Source organism: Dendropsophus ebraccatus, chromosome 6, assembly GCF_027789765.1.
Source record: "Dendropsophus ebraccatus isolate aDenEbr1 chromosome 6, aDenEbr1.pat, whole genome shotgun sequence".
Classification (NCBI taxonomy): Eukaryota; Metazoa; Chordata; class Amphibia; order Anura; family Hylidae; genus Dendropsophus; species Dendropsophus ebraccatus.
Genome location: NC_091459.1, coordinates 15,171,650 through 15,188,261, shown reverse-complemented (window position 1 = coordinate 15,188,261; position 16,612 = coordinate 15,171,650). Strand labels below are relative to the sequence as shown.

At 46.6% G+C, this 16,612-nt stretch overlaps 1 protein-coding gene across 2 annotated transcripts in view; it reads right to left on the bottom strand.

Annotated features, from left to right (window-relative positions):
• Positions 1-3,736, bottom strand: part of EPHB3 (EPH receptor B3) — a 45,296-nt gene extending 41,560 nt beyond the window's left edge. For both annotated transcript variants that reach the window (XM_069974535.1, XM_069974536.1), the window contains exon 1: positions 3,448-3,736. In XM_069974535.1, the coding sequence (XP_069830636.1) occupies positions 3,448-3,496 (49 nt within the window). In that variant the 5' untranslated portion in view covers positions 3,497-3,736. The remainder of the gene's footprint in view (positions 1-3,447) is intronic.
• Positions 3,737-16,612: the final 12,876 nt, after the last annotated feature.

Here is a 16,612-nt window from a genome sequence, read left to right as displayed (position 1 = left end):
CATGCCTGGACAGCCAAAGCTTCGCTTTGGCTGTCCAGGCATGATGGGAGTTGTAGTTTTGCAACAGCTGGAGAGCCAGGGTTCCCTGCCCCTGGTGTACGCTGATTTTTGTCCAGGTGAAATGCCCTGTCATGTGACCTGACCTTCCTGTTTTTGGGCTTGTTCCGTAAGGCTGGGTTCACACTGCGTTTTTGCAATCCATTTTTTATATAATTTTTTTTTTATGTGCATCCGTTTTGATCCATTTTTCCATTATATAAAGAACGGATCTGTTTTTTTTTTTTTACGTACACAAAAAAGTAGTCGACCTCATTTTTGTGTCCGTTAAAAAAAATAAACAAAAAACGGATCCCTTTCGATCCATCTTTTTTTTTTAATAATAAAAGGCAATGGAAAAAAAAACGCATCAATACGGACGCACACAAATGTATCTTTTTTTGCAAAGAAAAACGGATTGCAAAAACGCAGTGTGAGCCCAGCCTTAGGGTGCATGCACACTACGGAAAACGCACGTAAAGGCCGCCGGGGATTCCGTCGCTGGCCCCTGCTCACAGCAGCATGCATCTCGCCGCGCGTGCCGTAAACACCATTTTATGGCCGGGTCGATTCTGCTGTCCGCCGAAAGAATTCTTTCGACGGACGGCGGAATCCGTCTGTGCCTAGAATGGAGTCTGTGGCACGTGCCCACAAGCATGGAATCTGCAGCGGCCTTTATGCGCGAATTCAGTAGTGTGCATGCACCCTAACGGGACAAGCCCAAAAACAGGAAGGTCACATGATGGGGTATTTCACATGGACAACAATCAGTGTAGACCAGGGGTAGGGAACCTTGGCTCTCCAGCTGTTGCAAAACTACTACTTCCATCATGCCTGGACAGCCTTCGGCTGTCCAGGCATGATGGGAGTAGTAGTTTCCCAACAGCTGGAGAGCCAAGGTTTCCCTACCCCTGGTATAGACAATTCCCAGGAACTGGAGGAAGGGTGGAAGAATAGGAAGAAGGTGACAGTACACACAGCAGCAGCAGAAATTATTAACACCCATACAAACATCCCATTGTGTAACAAGTCACACAAAAGACCCTCTAAAAAAGGAAACGACGCTCCATTATTTCTTCATTTACGCCATTAAAATAATCAACTTATGCAAATGAGCCCCTCCAAATGGCGGCAGCATTGTCTTTCATCCAACGTTTACACTTCTTAGAGGTGTCTCAAGTGGAAATGGTCACCCACTGTTAACTTTAACCGCACCTTGTTCTTATCATCATCAGGTATTACAGATAGATAAGAGGAGGAAGATGGAAGAGGCAGAAGAGCAATGGAGGACTCCTTAGAAAAACACTGATCAATCAAGTCTATGGGAGGACTTCAGCAGCTTCCAGGCCATGGGTGACCCCCAACTAGAAGGCGATCACATTGATCAACATTGATGGCTAAAGCTTTCATGCCCCAGCGGGCACACACACCACCAAGGGGCTACTGTCCGGAATTCATAGACCTGAAGAGAGAAGAAGCCAAAGAAAGTCTTCTATCTCCTCCTTAGAAGCCCCCAGTGCCCGGTCCAGCAAAGTCACAGACCGCAGACAAAAATTATCACATAAAACAGGGGAAGGGAACCTTGGCTCTGCAGCTGGTGCAAAACTACAACTCCCATCATGCCTGGACAGCTAAAGCTAAAGCTGGAGAGTCACGGTTCCCTACCCCTGAGATATAACGTAAAGCAATGTCCCCCCCCAACCTGGGGAAAGCAAACTCCCATCATGTCTGGCCGGCCAAAGGCAGGAAGAGAGTTGTGGTTCAGTTGAACAGTTGAAGAGCCCCTGTGAGAGGAGGGGGTAAGGAATGGCAGGCTAGAGAGAAGCTGCAGCTCCCGGGCTTCACCCCAGCAGCCATTATCACAGCTGGAATATGGGAAGATTCTGATCTGGTTCAACATGAACAAAGAGAAATGGTGTGCAGAGGTGTGGGGAGCACACACAGGTGAGGACCCTCTCAGCAGTACAAGAGGGGGGCTCAGCACTAGATCCATCAGTACAAGAGGGGGGCTCAGCACTAGATCCATCAGTACAAGAGGGGGGCTCAGCACTAGATCCATCAGTACAAGAGGGGGGCTCAGCACTAGATCCATCAGTACAAGAGGGGGGCTCAGCACTAGATCCATCAGTACAAGGGGGGGCTCAGCACTAGATCCATCAGTACACGGGGGGCTCAACACTAGATCCATCAGTACACGGGGGGCTCAGCACTAGATCCATCAGTACAAGAGGGGGCTCAGCACTAGATCCATCAGTACAAGGGGGGGCTCAGCACTAGATCCATCAGTACACGGGGGGCTCAGCACTAGATCCATCAGTACACGGGGGGCTCAGCACTAGATCCATCAGTACACGGGGGGCTCAGCACTTGATCCATCAGTACACGGGGGGCTCAGCACTAGATCCATCAGTACACGGGGGGCTCAGCACTAGATCCATCAGTACACGGGGGGCTCAGCACTAGATCCATCAGTACACGGGGGGCTCAGCACTAGATCCATCAGTACACGGGGGGCTCAGCACTAGATCCATCAGTACAAGAGGGGGCTCAGCACTAGATCCACCAGTACAATAGGGGGCTCAGCACTAGATCCATCAGTACACGGGGGGCTCAGCAATGGATCCACCAGTACAAGAGGGCGCTCAGCACTAGATCCACCAGTACAAGAGGGCGCTCAGCACTAGATCCACCAGTACAAGAGGGCGCTCAGCACTAGATCCACCAGTACAAGAGGGCGCTCAGCACTAGATCCACCAGTACAAGAGGGGGCTCAGCACTAGATCCATCAGTACACGGGGGGCTCAGCACTAGATTCATCAGTACAAGAGGGGGCTCAGCACTAGATCCACCAGTACACAGGGGGCTCAGCACTAGATCCACCAGTACAAGAGGGGGCTCAGCACTGGATCCATCAATCCCTGTACCAACAGGTGAAGACCCCCTCTATCAGCCCCAGCCCCCGCAGGTGGGGACCCCTCCAGCAGTATATGGGGGGGCTCAGCACCAGATCCCACAGGTGGGGACCCCTCCAGCAGTATATGGGGGGGCTCAGCCCCTGCTCCCTCAGGTGGGGACCCCTCCAGCAGTATATGGGGGTCTCAGCCCCTGCTCCCTCAGGTGGGGACCCCTCCAGCAGTATATGGGGGGCTCAGCCCCTGCTCCCTCAGGTGGGGACCCCTCCAGCAGTATATGGGGGTCTCAGCCCCTGCTCCCTCAGGTGGGGACCCCTCCAGCAGTACACGGGGGGCTCATCCCCTGCAGTTACAGGTGGGGACCCCTCCAGCAGTACACGGGGGGCTCAGCCCCAGCATTCCCCGCTCCCACAGGTGGCACAGCCGGTATGGAGCCCCGGGCAGCCGTCTCCCGGATTAGCAGGCAGAGCACGTCGTGTTCCCGGCCCCTCCATCTCACCTTCCAGTCCGGAGACCCCCGCCAGCAGCAGCAGCAGCCCCCCCAGCATGTCTGGGTCACCGGCACACACGTCCCCCGCTCCGTATATCCAGCACAGCCCGGTCTCCTCCCGGTCTCCCGCCGCCGCTCTTCCGTGCCTCCTCCTCCGGACACTATAGCTTCCCCGGGGTACACTCGTGCCACTCTGGACCCCCGCGGGTGTTTACAGTCTCGTGGGCCCCCCCGCGGGTGTACTCGGGTAACTCCCGACCTCACACTGGCGAATCCCGCACTGCAGCCACAGCTCAGTCTGGGGGAGGGGGCGCGTCAATCACGGCTCAGGCCCCGCCCACCTGCCCTGTCAGCAGTCACCTCTCCTATTGCTCGTCTGCTACCAGCGCAGGCTTCACCCAGCTAGACGCGGCACACGTGGGGGAACGGAGCGCGGTGGGCGGGATCTAGTAAAAAAGAAAAAAAAGATGAATTGAGTTGGGCGGGCTGTGATGCACGGACGCCCCGCCCCTTACGCCTATTGGTCCTTCTCTTAGTTGCCATAGTAATATATTGGAGAATGTCAATCAGTGCGGAGTACCGGCTGCAGACAGCGACCTCTGGTGGTCACACTGGTCATTTCAGGCAAGAGGTAAAGGAAGAAATAAAGAGCGAAGAGCAGGAAATAGGAAAAGTGCGGGCAGCATTAGAGGCGATCTATCATCGGCCGCTCTCTATACAATCCTGGAGGGCTTCAGGCCGCCATTCCCGGGCCTTCTGTAGTGATGTCATCGGCGTGTAGTTACAGAGAGATCAGGCCTGCACATTCCCCCAGACAGAATGAAGTATTCATGTGATACATAGCAATGGGAAATCCTGGTCTCATGAGGGAAGGTGGTGGCTACAATAGACGTGGACTGGGCTAGTGATAGCGCCCCACAAGATCACAATATCACACTGCAACTAATAGGGGGCGAAGAGCTTATAGTCACAACAAGCCCCCTAGTATTGGTGCACTAGTATGTGCTGCTCCACATTGGGGCACCAGTATGTGCTGCTCCACATTGGGGCACCAGTATGTGCTGCTCCACATTGGGGCACCAGTATGTGCTGCTCCACATTGGGGCACCAGTATGTGCTGCTCCACATTGGGGCACCAGTATGTGCTGCTCCACATTGGGGCACCAGTATGTGCTGCTCCACATTGGGGCACCAGTATGTGCTGCTCCACATTGGGGCACCAGTATGTGCTGCTCCACATTGGGGCACCAGTATGTGCTGCTCCACATTGGGGCACCAGTATGTGCTGCTCCACATTGGGGCACCAGTATGTGCTGCTCCACATTGGGGCACCAGTATGTGCTGCTCCACATTGGGGCACCAGTATGTGCTGCTCCACATTGGGGCACCAGTATGTGCTGCTCCACATTGGGGCACCAGTATGTGCTGCTCCACATTGGGGCACCAGTATGTGCTGCTCCACATTGGGGCACCAGTATGTGCTGCTCCACATTGGGGCACCAGTATGTGCTGCTCCACATTGGGGCACCAGTATGTGCTGCTCCACATTGGGGCACCAGTATGTGCTGCTCCACATTGGGGCACCAGTATGTGCTGCTCCACATTGGGGCACCAGTATGTGCTGCTCCACATTGGGGCACCAGTATGTGCTGCTCCACATTGGGGCACCAGTATGTGCTGCTTCACATTGGGGGCCCGATATGTGCTGATCCACATTGGGGGCCCGATATGTGCTGATCCACATTGGGGGCCCGATATGTGCTGCTCCACATTGGGGGACTGGTATGTGCCGCTCCACATTGGGGGACTGATATGTGCCGCTCCACATTGGGGGACCGATATGTGCTGCTCCACATTGGGGGGCCGATATGTGCTGCTCCACATTGGGGGCCCGATATGTGCTGCTCCACATTGGGGGCCCGATATGTGCTGCTCCACATTGGGGCACCAGTATGTGTTGCTCCACATTGGGGCACCAGTATGTGCTGCTCCACATTGGGGCACCAGTATGTGCTGCTCCACATTGGGGCACCAGTATGTGCTGCTCCACATTGGGGCACCAGTATGTGCTGCTCCACATTGGGGCACCAGTATGTGCTGCTCCACATTGGGGCACCAGTATGTGCTGCTCCACATTGGGGCACCATTATGTGCTGCTCCACATTGGGGGACCGGTATGTGCTGCTCCACATTGGGGCACCAGTATGTGCTGCTCCACATTGGGGCACCAGTATGTGCTGCTCCACGTTGGGGCACCAGTATGTGCTGCTCCACATTGGGGGACTGGTATGTGCTGCTCCACATTGGGGCACCAGTATGTGCTGCTCCACATTGGGGGACTGGTATGTGCTGCTCCACATTGGGGCACCAGTATGTGCTGCTCCACATTGGGGGCCCGATATGTGCTGCTCCACATTGGGCCACCACCATTATGTGCTGCTCCACATTGGGCCACCATTATGTGCTGCTCCACATTGGGCCACCACCAGTATGTGCTGCTCCACATTGGGGGACTGGTATGTGCTGCTCCACATTTGGGCACCAGTATGTGCTGCTCCACATTGAGGGACCGATATGTGCTGCTCCACATTGGGGGACCGATATGTGCCGCTCCACATAGGGGGACCGATATGTGCTGCTCTACATTGGGACACCAGTATGTGCTGCTCCACATTGGGGGACTGATATGTGCCGCTCCACATTGGGGGACAGATATGTGCCGCTCCACATTGGGACACCATTATGTGCTGCTCTACATTGGGGGACCAATATGTGCTGCTCCACATTGGGGCACCAGTATGTGCTGCTCCACATTGTGACACCAATATGTGCTGCTCCACATTGTGACACCAGTATGTGCTGCTCCACATTTGGGCACCAATATGTGCTGCTCCACATTGGAGGACTAGTATGTGCTGCTCCACATTAGGGGACCAGTATGTGCTGCTCCACATTGGGGGAGAGATTCATCACAAAGACGAGACAGTCTATCAATGCGCCAGATTTATCATGGGGGCTCAGGCTGTTTATTAAATCTATATATCACATATAGACTGATCTAAATGGAGCCCAACTATTGGTTTTAACGGCACCATCGTTTTGCACCCTAAGGCTATGTTCACACTCGCCGCAGAACTACGGCCGTAGTTTTGAGGGTGAAACATTGCTTTATTTGCAATGGGATCCCGGCCGGAGCGTACACACATCGTTCCGGCCGGGATCCCATGCGGCGCCAGAAAAAACTGACATGTCAGTTTTCTGTGGCCAGTATTCAGTAAATTCCGGCCGCAGAAAGACCTGTCAGTTCACACAGTGAAGCGAGCGGCTCCGGCTGCTCGCTTTACTGTGTGCTATGGAAAGCTCTGATGCGTGTGCGCACTGATGCGCCCACATCAGAGCTCTGCGGCCGGAAAGATCACCGGGCTGAGACTGGCCGAAAGATGATCCGGGCTGAGACTGGCCGTTCCGTGACTCAGCCGGGGTAACGGAATGGCTGGTCTCACACGCCGTGTGAACATAGCCTAAAGGAGAAGTCCGGCCTACACTCTTTTTTTTAAATTGCAGGGACATGGGGGAAAATAACAAAGGGTCCTGACTTACCTCTCCCTGTGCTTCTTCAGCCCCGGATCGCCGCTCCAGGACCCCCGTTGGGCTCCAGGATCTCTGGCGCTGACACGTCACGACCCGGCTGATGGCCAGACTTCTCCTTTAATTTGGCACATTTACTAGGCACAGTGTCACATCTAGAGCCATGCCCTTCTCCCCTAAGGCGTAACCCTTCATCTGGGTGTCTTATGGTGCGTTTACACATAACGATTATCGTGCGAATTTGCGCGATAACGATCAAATTCGAACGATAATCGTACGTGTAAACGCAGTGAACGATCAAACAACGAACGAGAAATCGTTCATTTTGATCTTTCAACATGTTATCAAATCGTCGTTCGCAAAAAATTCGCAGATCGTTCCTTGTGAACAGTCGTTCGCCGATTTAACCAATGTGCAAGATAGGCTTAAGCGATCGCAAAACGATTTTCCGGACGATATATCGTACCGTCTAATCGCTGATCGTTATGAAAAAAAAAATCGTTACTCCGACATCGTTAATCGTACGATCGGGCCAATTATCGTTTCGTGTAAACGCACCATAAAAATGGTAAATCTGGGCCATGTTAAGGCTCACTTAGATGAAAGCTGTTCTGTAAACCAACAACAACCCTCATCAGCTTCTCCATCTATCATCCTGTACCCACTGTAACAACTAGTCTGAGATCACATGATCACACCAGCAATGCAATCCAATAGGACAACAATTTACAGGTATCAATTTGACGTCTGATGAAGAAAGACTTATTCTCATCATTCAAACCATAGAAATTAAAGGGGAACCTGTCAGCAGTTTCCCTTATTACAGCTCACTGTGATTTACTTTGATGCAATCTAATTGCTTAGGGTATGTCCGCACACGCCAGAGGTTCATTGCAGTAAGACAATGAAGGACGGCTGGACGGCAATGACATGATTGCTGCAATCAAATAATTAATTACTGCAACTAAATGCAATGAAAATGCAGGTGTGAACGCAGCCTTACTATTGGCTGAATCAAAATTAAAAGTAGTTCTCCCCCTTTCTTCAACTGGTGCCATAAAGTGCCAGAGATTTGTAATTTACTTCTATTAAAAAAAAAAAATCTCAAGCCTTCAAGTACTTATCAGCTGCTGTATGTCCAGCAGGAAGTGGTGTATTCTTTCCAGTCTGACACAGTGCTCTCTGCTGCCACCTCTGTCCATGTCAGGAACTGTGCAGAGCAGTAGCAAAACCTGGACTGGAAAAAAATACGCCACTTCCCGCAGGACCTACAGCAGTTGATAAGTACTGGAAGATGTGAGATTTTTTTTAAAAGACGTAAATTACAAATTTCTGGAACCAAAAGAATTAAAAGAATAATTTTTCTTGGTGAACTACCCCTTTAATGCACCCTCAATCCCAGAGCGCTGTTCCAAGTGGTTAACATACAGACTGGTACATAAGGCGAGAGGACCCTGCCTGCGAGGGCTTAGGGCCCTATTCTACGGGACGATTATCGTTCATATTATCGTTAAATCGTTCAAATCTAATCCAGTCCTTTTAGGCGGAACGATTATCGTTCGAATTTGCACGATAACGATCGCATTTGAGCGATAATCGTTCCGTGTAAGCACAGCGAACGATCAAGGGACGAGCGAGAAATCGTTCCTTTTGATCTTTCAACATGTTCTCAAATCGTCGTTGATCGTTCGCAAAAAATTCGCAGACCGTTCCGTGTAAACAGTCTTTCAACGATTTCACCTATGTGTGAGATAGGCTTAAGATCGCAAAACGATTTCTCTGTACAATGTATCGTTCCGTCTAAACGCTGATCGTTATAAAAAACACATCGTTCATTCAAAATCGTTAATCGTAAGATCGGGCGAATTATCGCTCCGTCTTAAAGGACCATAAGCCATAATCGTTCTGGTGAATAGCAGTTAACGATTAACGACCGAACGAGAAATCGTTGATCGTTTAATAAGACCTGGACCTATTTTTATCGTTGCTCGTTCGCAAATCGTTCGCATTGAATAAGACGCCGTTCGGTCGTCCGCAGTAGTGACAAACGCAATAGCAACAACAAGATGACCGAATGAACAATCATAAGTAACGATTATCGTTCCATGTAAATGGGTGAACGATTTCAGGTCTTTCGCAATATCGGTCATTTGGATCGTTTATCGTTAACGATTATGCGAACGATAATCGTCCCGTGGAATAGGGCCCTTACAAGGTGCGGAGCGGGGGGGGCAGTTATTTATTCCCACCAAACACTTTTATTCTGACAAGAACAAAACTTTGTGGATGTATCGTAACTTGTAACATAGACAAAATTACAAAGGAGCGATCCCACATAACATGGTCCTGATGTGTATCATGACTTGCAGACATCATGGCAGCTGTCTTCTGGAATGTGTAAATATCTCAGCTCCATAGAAGAAAACAAGACGGTAATTGTCACCGCCTCGCAGAACGATCTGCCTGGGAGGAAACCGATACCCCAATAATACCCTGATGTACACTGAAAAGTACTTGTACAAATGACTATTCTAAGGGGCAGATTTATCAAACATGGCGTACAGTGAAACTGGGTTAGTTGCCCCTAGCAACCAATCAGATTGCACCTTTTATTTTCCAAAGAGCCTGTGATGAATGAAAGGTGAAATCTGATTGGTTGCTAGGGGCAATTACTAGCAATGTAAAGTGAAACAGGCTCAGTTTTCCCTAGCAACCAATCAGATTCCACCTTTCATTTTCCAACGAGTCTGTGAGGAATGAAAGGTGGAATCTGATTGGTTGCTAGGGGCACCTGAGCCTGTTTCACTTTACACCATGTTTGATAAATCTGAATGATTATCCACTACCGCCAGTTCCTCCCTACTGAGATAATGCACACTTCACATCGGAGCTGAAGTGATGGCAGCATAGCACGTACTCTAGCACATAGCTCACAGTAACAGTATCATAGGCTTCGGATAATTAATTGTAATCCCTAAACAGCACTACTATCCTCCAGATGCTTCCAAACAAAAGATTTTCCAGTTGCACGCTGAGTCATTAAACGCTGGTCATTAGATCATTTCATATACATTTGCCAGTATATAGAATTATAGTCATACGCAGTAAGCTGGTAGTTTGCCAATAAAAAAAAAATTCTTTCAAATAAACTAGTCCCAAAAAGTGACAGAAATTTGTCATCTACTTTTATTAAAAAAAAATCTCGTCTTCCAGTATTTATCAGCTGCTGAATGTCCTGCAGGAAGTGGTGCATTCTCTCCAGTCTGACACAGTGCTCTCTGCTGCCCCCTCTGTCCGTGTCAGGAACTGTCCAGAGCAGGAGAGGTTTTCTATGGGGATTTGCAACTGTTAGGGTGGGTTCACACGTACAGGATCTGCAGCAGATTTGAATCTGCAGCAGATCCGCAGAAGATTTCATGGCCCAGAATTGATTTGCTTTGAATCTGCAGCTTCAAATCTGCGCCATCAAATCTGCTGCAGATCCTGTACGTGTGAACGCACCCTGCTGCAGAGAGAGAGAATACACCACTTCCTGCAGGACATACAGCAGCTGATAAATACTGGAAGACCAGAATTTTTAATAGAAGTAAATTACAAATCTCTGGCACTTTCTGGGACCAGTTGAATTGGAAGTAATTTTTTTTTTAGTTAACAATCCCTTTAAAGGAAGCTAAATGCTACTCTTGGACTTTCCCGGTGTGACACAATCATTATCTCACACTGGTACACCTACGTTGATATTCAGGTGATTTCTTCATTCCCATCTGACATCCTATGTTTCGGGCATTTAGTAGGATAAAGTGTATGAAATCCTCCCATGTGACTCAGAGGCCTGTGCTGTCATCTCTCCAGGCCCAGGGCTATGCTGGCAGTTTTTAATGACAGTGATTCCTCCTTCTCCTGGGATAGTCTAATAGGCACTTTTGACCCCACTTGGAATGACAGGATGTCATTGTCTCACTACACATATGGTGTTAAGATGTTAACTGATTACGGACAGGCACTTTTAGTGCGTCTCAGTTATCTTTACTTGCCAATGTGTGACTGATGTATTTAGTATATCGGAAACCCGGATAACCTCAAACCGTGTTACTGTTTACTGAAGATTCCAGGTCAGCGGGCATGTTTGGCAGAAGATTAGAGAGGTGAATGTATTGCTAGAAAAGAAAAATGACAAAAGCACCTAGATAATAATAACATATAGATTATTGTTACCCAAAGCACTGGCTGTCATTCTGCAATATATAGTTGGTGCTATGTCTCCGCACTCAAAGTAGGGGAGGGGGTGCCAGTTAAAGCGATTATCGTGAATACAAGGTATATCAACTGCACACCAATTGCCATCAATTTTTATATTGTTATTTTATGCACTGAAAAGATTTTTTAGAATTTTTTACAGTTTCCAACACAGGTAGCGAGGATTTAACTTAAGTTGTGGTGTGCCTTTGTCAACATGGTATAGTGTGCTCAAGAGTTATAGGAGACACCGTGTGTGGGAACTGCCTAGGAGTAAGAGATGGCGCCGGCAGCCGGGGCGACAGGTTCCCTTTAAGTGTTTCTGTCACTTTAAAAAAAAAAAAATCTTTTTTCTGTGTCTTAAAGGGAACCTGTCACCCGTGACGCTGGCGCAGAGCCCGCCTGACCCCCCCGGTGCAGCCCCGGATACTTACCCTTTCCTGCAAGTCCCGCTCCTGGAACCGGTCTCGGGACGGAGATATCGGCGCCCGAAGCTGAGCGTGCGCTGTATGCTAATCAGCAGAGATAAGTCCGATGCCATAGAGACTGAATGGAGCCGTCATTCTCTATGGGCATCGGACTCATCTCTGCAACGTGCGTGCACCGCTTCTGACGGGGAAATCTTCTTCATGGGATTGGTTCCAGGAGCGGGCCTTGCAGGAAAGGGTAAGTATCCGGGGCTGCGACGGGGGGTCGGGCGGCAGGTTCCCTTTAAAAACATTCCAAACTATAAAGTTTATTTCAACTCCTAAATACATGTGAGCAACATTTCGACACCTAAGAGTCTTGGTCAAACATGGGGTCGAAACAATGTTCACATGTATTAGGAATATAAAACTTTGAGCACTAGCTCAGCACGTAACACTGGGGAAGATTGTCCAACAGCATCTGCAGTGTAATCTAAAAAAAAAGAATGCAACTTTTCAACCCCTGAAGGTCTCTGTCAAGCTTGGGTCGAAATGTTGCATTCTTTGTACTGGATTATGTGAATAAACTTGGATTGGATCACACTCTGGATGCTGTTGGACAATCTAAGTTCTATATGACTGCTTTAGGGATTGCAGACTTCCCAGCATGCATCTACAATTAACTGTGGCTACAGGTGCTGTTGGACTTGCTGCTTTTTTGCTTATGTTTTTTTTTAAAGTTTTTTTTTTAAATGTCAGTATCTGTTAAAAAGAATTGTACAACTGAGAGTTTTTCTGTGTAATTAAACTATTAGTCATGTAATTAGGCATCCTTGAGAAAGGTACAGATCAGATACAATGGCTCCTAGGGTAACACCATTCCCCAATCCCACCCTCACTGCTTTTATGTGTGCACTTTGTTACATGTTGTGTTATGTGGTTTCACTATACAAGTATCAGGAGGCAAAAACACTCATCAAGTTTTTACCTATCATGAGACTAGGGCTCTCGTCAGAGTTTTCACCTAAGATGGTACTGATTGTTCCCGCTGTATATTTCAGCAGATGACAAGAACTAAGTGGAGTGTACAGTCTGGACAGTAAAACTTGAAAGCGTGATTCATGAGATGACTCAGGTAGCGACCACATCACTGGACTTCCTCACACCTGATGCACAGATACCCTGAGGAAATAAGCCTGACTGTAGAAAAACAAGTCTCTTATCTGTCATTATCTTACTTAGGTCACCTGTGCGTATTAGAAGAGTCTGTATGGGTCCATTAACACAGACAGATTATCGGACAGGTTATCTGCCAAATATTTGAAGCCAAAACCAGGAATGGATTTGGAAAGAGGAGAAATCTCAGTCTTTCCTTTATGACCTGATCTCTGTTTATAGTCTGTTTCTGGCTTTGGCTTCAAATCTTTAGCAGATAATCTGCCCTATTCCACGGAACGATTATCGTTCATAAACTCGCTCCAACGACCGCTCGTTAACGATCACTAAACGTTTTTTTTTTTTTAGCGAGTGATAACACATAACACATGTGGAAACGTGAACGATATATGTAGTGCAACGATTATTTTGCGGTCGTTAATTGGTCGTTTAAAATCATGACCATAAGACACGCCTACTTTTTTAAAAACCTTTTTACGAACGACTGAAAGATTTCTAATTTTACGAACCGATTAGCGAATTATCTTTCAAAGACCAACGATTTATTTTTTGACATGCTGAAAAACAATTTTGAACGATTTTGCAGTTGTCGTTCGCTCGTTTACAGCTATTCCACCGAACGATTATCGTTAACGAGCGGCCGTTGGAGCGAGTTTATGAATGATAATGGTTTCCGTGAAATAGGGCCTTTAGTGGACCCTATGTTTGGATTGTTTATTTATTTATTTGTTTATTTATATTATACTATATTATTTATTTATTTATTTGTCAGGCTGATAGAGAGGGAATGACCACAGGCAGAAGTTTTGTTGATGGTGTCGCATACATATTATTATACATTATTACACATTATACATTATTTTTATTTTTTTATTTAATAATAAAAATATATTTTGTATTTAATAATATTATATCACTGTTCTTCTAATTAGATTTAAAAGATTTTTTTTCTGTTGTTGTTGGAGTACCCCTTTAATGGAATGAATTTGTTTGTGACCGGGTAAACTTCACAGCTTGATAAGGCAAAGTGGGAGTCCTTGTTTATTCTGTCGTGTGTCTGTACATAGCAGATCGCATATGCAAACGTTGCTAGGCAAATGAATTGATAGCATAAGACTACCATCTGGTGTAACATTAACATTTATTATACTGGCACTGATTATAGCAGTCTAGCGCGTTCACAGATTTTCTACCCATTTACAATGCCACTTAAAAAGTGTATAGTGCGTGCCGGAGATGCCAGACTTTAGTTTATTATATGTGCAATTAAGATACATACACATTTTACAATTATAGAAATAAAAAAATATATCTATCTATCTATCTATATATATATATATATATATATATATATATATATATATATATATAAAATTTTTGTAATTGTAATTGTGACACATAGGCACAAAGAGGAAAAGATATTGAAACAAACATGATAAAAAAACATAATAATATATATGCACACGATATACAGTATATACAGTATATATATATATATATATATATATATATATCGTGTGCATATATATTATTATGTTTTTTGATCATCTGTTTGTTTCAATATCTCTTCCTCTTTGTGCCTATGTGTCACCCAGTAGCCAGTCACTTCAAAAGAATGTTCATAGGGTGATAAGGCTGTTGACCTAGAGAGAGACAGTGATCCATGCAGTCAGCTACTGTGTCATTGTGTGGGTAGGGCGCACTGCAAGCAAGTGGAGGTTCATATAGGATGAATGGGACCTCCAGCTGTTGCAAAACTACAATTCCCATCATGCCTGGACAGGCATGATGAGAATTGTAGTTTTGCAACAGCTGGAGGGTCTGGGTTTGACACCTATGTACAATAATATATAAGGAATAGAGATGAGTGAATCATGTGTGAGAAGACTGTAGGCTGTGGTATAGGGCAGTCAATATTTTCCATGGGGCAGACAGAGACAGTAATAAAATAACTACTAATTATAAGGGTCTTTTTAGTGGGGGGGGGGGGGGGGGGGGGGGGGGCATGTAAATAGCCCTTAAAGGGAATGTGCCATCAAAATATAAATAATAATAATAATAATGTTTTTATGTTAAACATATTTTTTAAGAATTTTTGGTGACATTTTTTCTAATTTCCCATTTTTTTACCTATATTATAAAATAGTCCTGTTATCTTTTAGTTTTCATTAGATAGTAGATAGAGGAGACAATAGCAGCTCCCTGTGGAATAACCTCTTCACAGGTCACAGAGCGCGCTCAATCACATTTCACCTTCATCTCAAGGGGACAGAGTCTGACATGTTGTCTATGTCCATGAGTCCATGCTGTTAAGGACAGTTCAAGCAATATGTCACACCATTAGGCTATGTTCACACAATGTAAGAGACCGGCCGTTCCGTGACCCAGTCACGGAATGGCCAATCTCTGAAAAGATCATCAGAACTCTGCAGCGCTAAAGATCATCCGGCCAGATGATCTTTAGCGCCACTGAGTTCTGATGCGGGCACATCCATGCGCGCCCACCTCAGAACTCCCCACAGCACACAATGGCCGGAGCCGCCCATAGTGTGCACTGACAGGGTTTTCCGCAGCTGCTGTCCACTGGATAGCGACCGCAGAAAACTGACATGTCAGTTTTCTACGGCGCCGTGAGGGATCCCTGACGGAGTGTATACCATATACACTCCGGCCGGGATTCCCTCAGATGGCAGCACAACGTGAGTTCCCAGGGAATCTTGGCCGTTGTAACAAAGGCCAGGATTCCCACGGAACTTACATTGTGTGAACATAGCCTAAAAATGTACAAAGAGTGAAATAAATAAAAATTAAATAAAAAGTAAAGATAGAAACAGATTAGAATAAAAGAACAATTTTGGTATCTGACTGTAATCAGTAAAAAATAATAATAATAATTAGGTGACACATTCCCTTTAAGTCTGATGTGGTGGACCCCAACTACATGGTACAGCTGTATTATGTATGGAGGCAAAATAACTGGTAACTACAGCAGTGATGTAAGCAGGCTGTAGGAAGAAATACCAGATTAGTACATTGTATGTAGATTCTATATACAGTCTTATAACAGCAGAATTCAATTATTTCTTAGTAGCTTGTGGGCCCGATGGCTTCAAATGATGCCGCTGCTGAGATCTCATAAGAAGTGTACAGTGGAAAATGTAATTGTTTGCAGTTTCTCCGGTATATTATGAGAATTATAGGAAGCAATTAGTATATAGATAATAGATAATAAGTATATAAAAGGGAGGCTGCCACTATATATAGTGCAAGGTGCAGGGCTCTCCGTGAAGAAGTCATGTGCTAGTCCTGGGGATAACGCCTGGACTGACTCCAAAAAGAAGAAGCTTTATAATCCCCTCCAGTATATTTCTTCTCTCTTTATGATCCCAGCATATGTATGGCACATGGAGACAAAACAATAGCCAGTGAACCATGGGATGAATTTTGTTTAACAAATAGACTTGTAGTAACAGCAGCTTCCACTACTTTCTATAGGTTTTATCTATGAAACCTTTTTCTTTCTCCTGTATTTGCCACTTTTATAAATGTGGGGACGGACCTATGACCAGATATTTGCAGTGGGATATATAATACTGATGACCGGTGAATGAAGCCAGACTAGGCCCAGGTCCAGTCCTCTATTACTGCTGTATATGCAAAAGAAGAGACTGTGGAGCCTCATTGAAGAGTCTCAAAACACAGGACTAGCCAGATATCCCTCCGGGAAGTACCTAGCCAGGGGGCCGCTCCTGTAAGGAAACCACCAA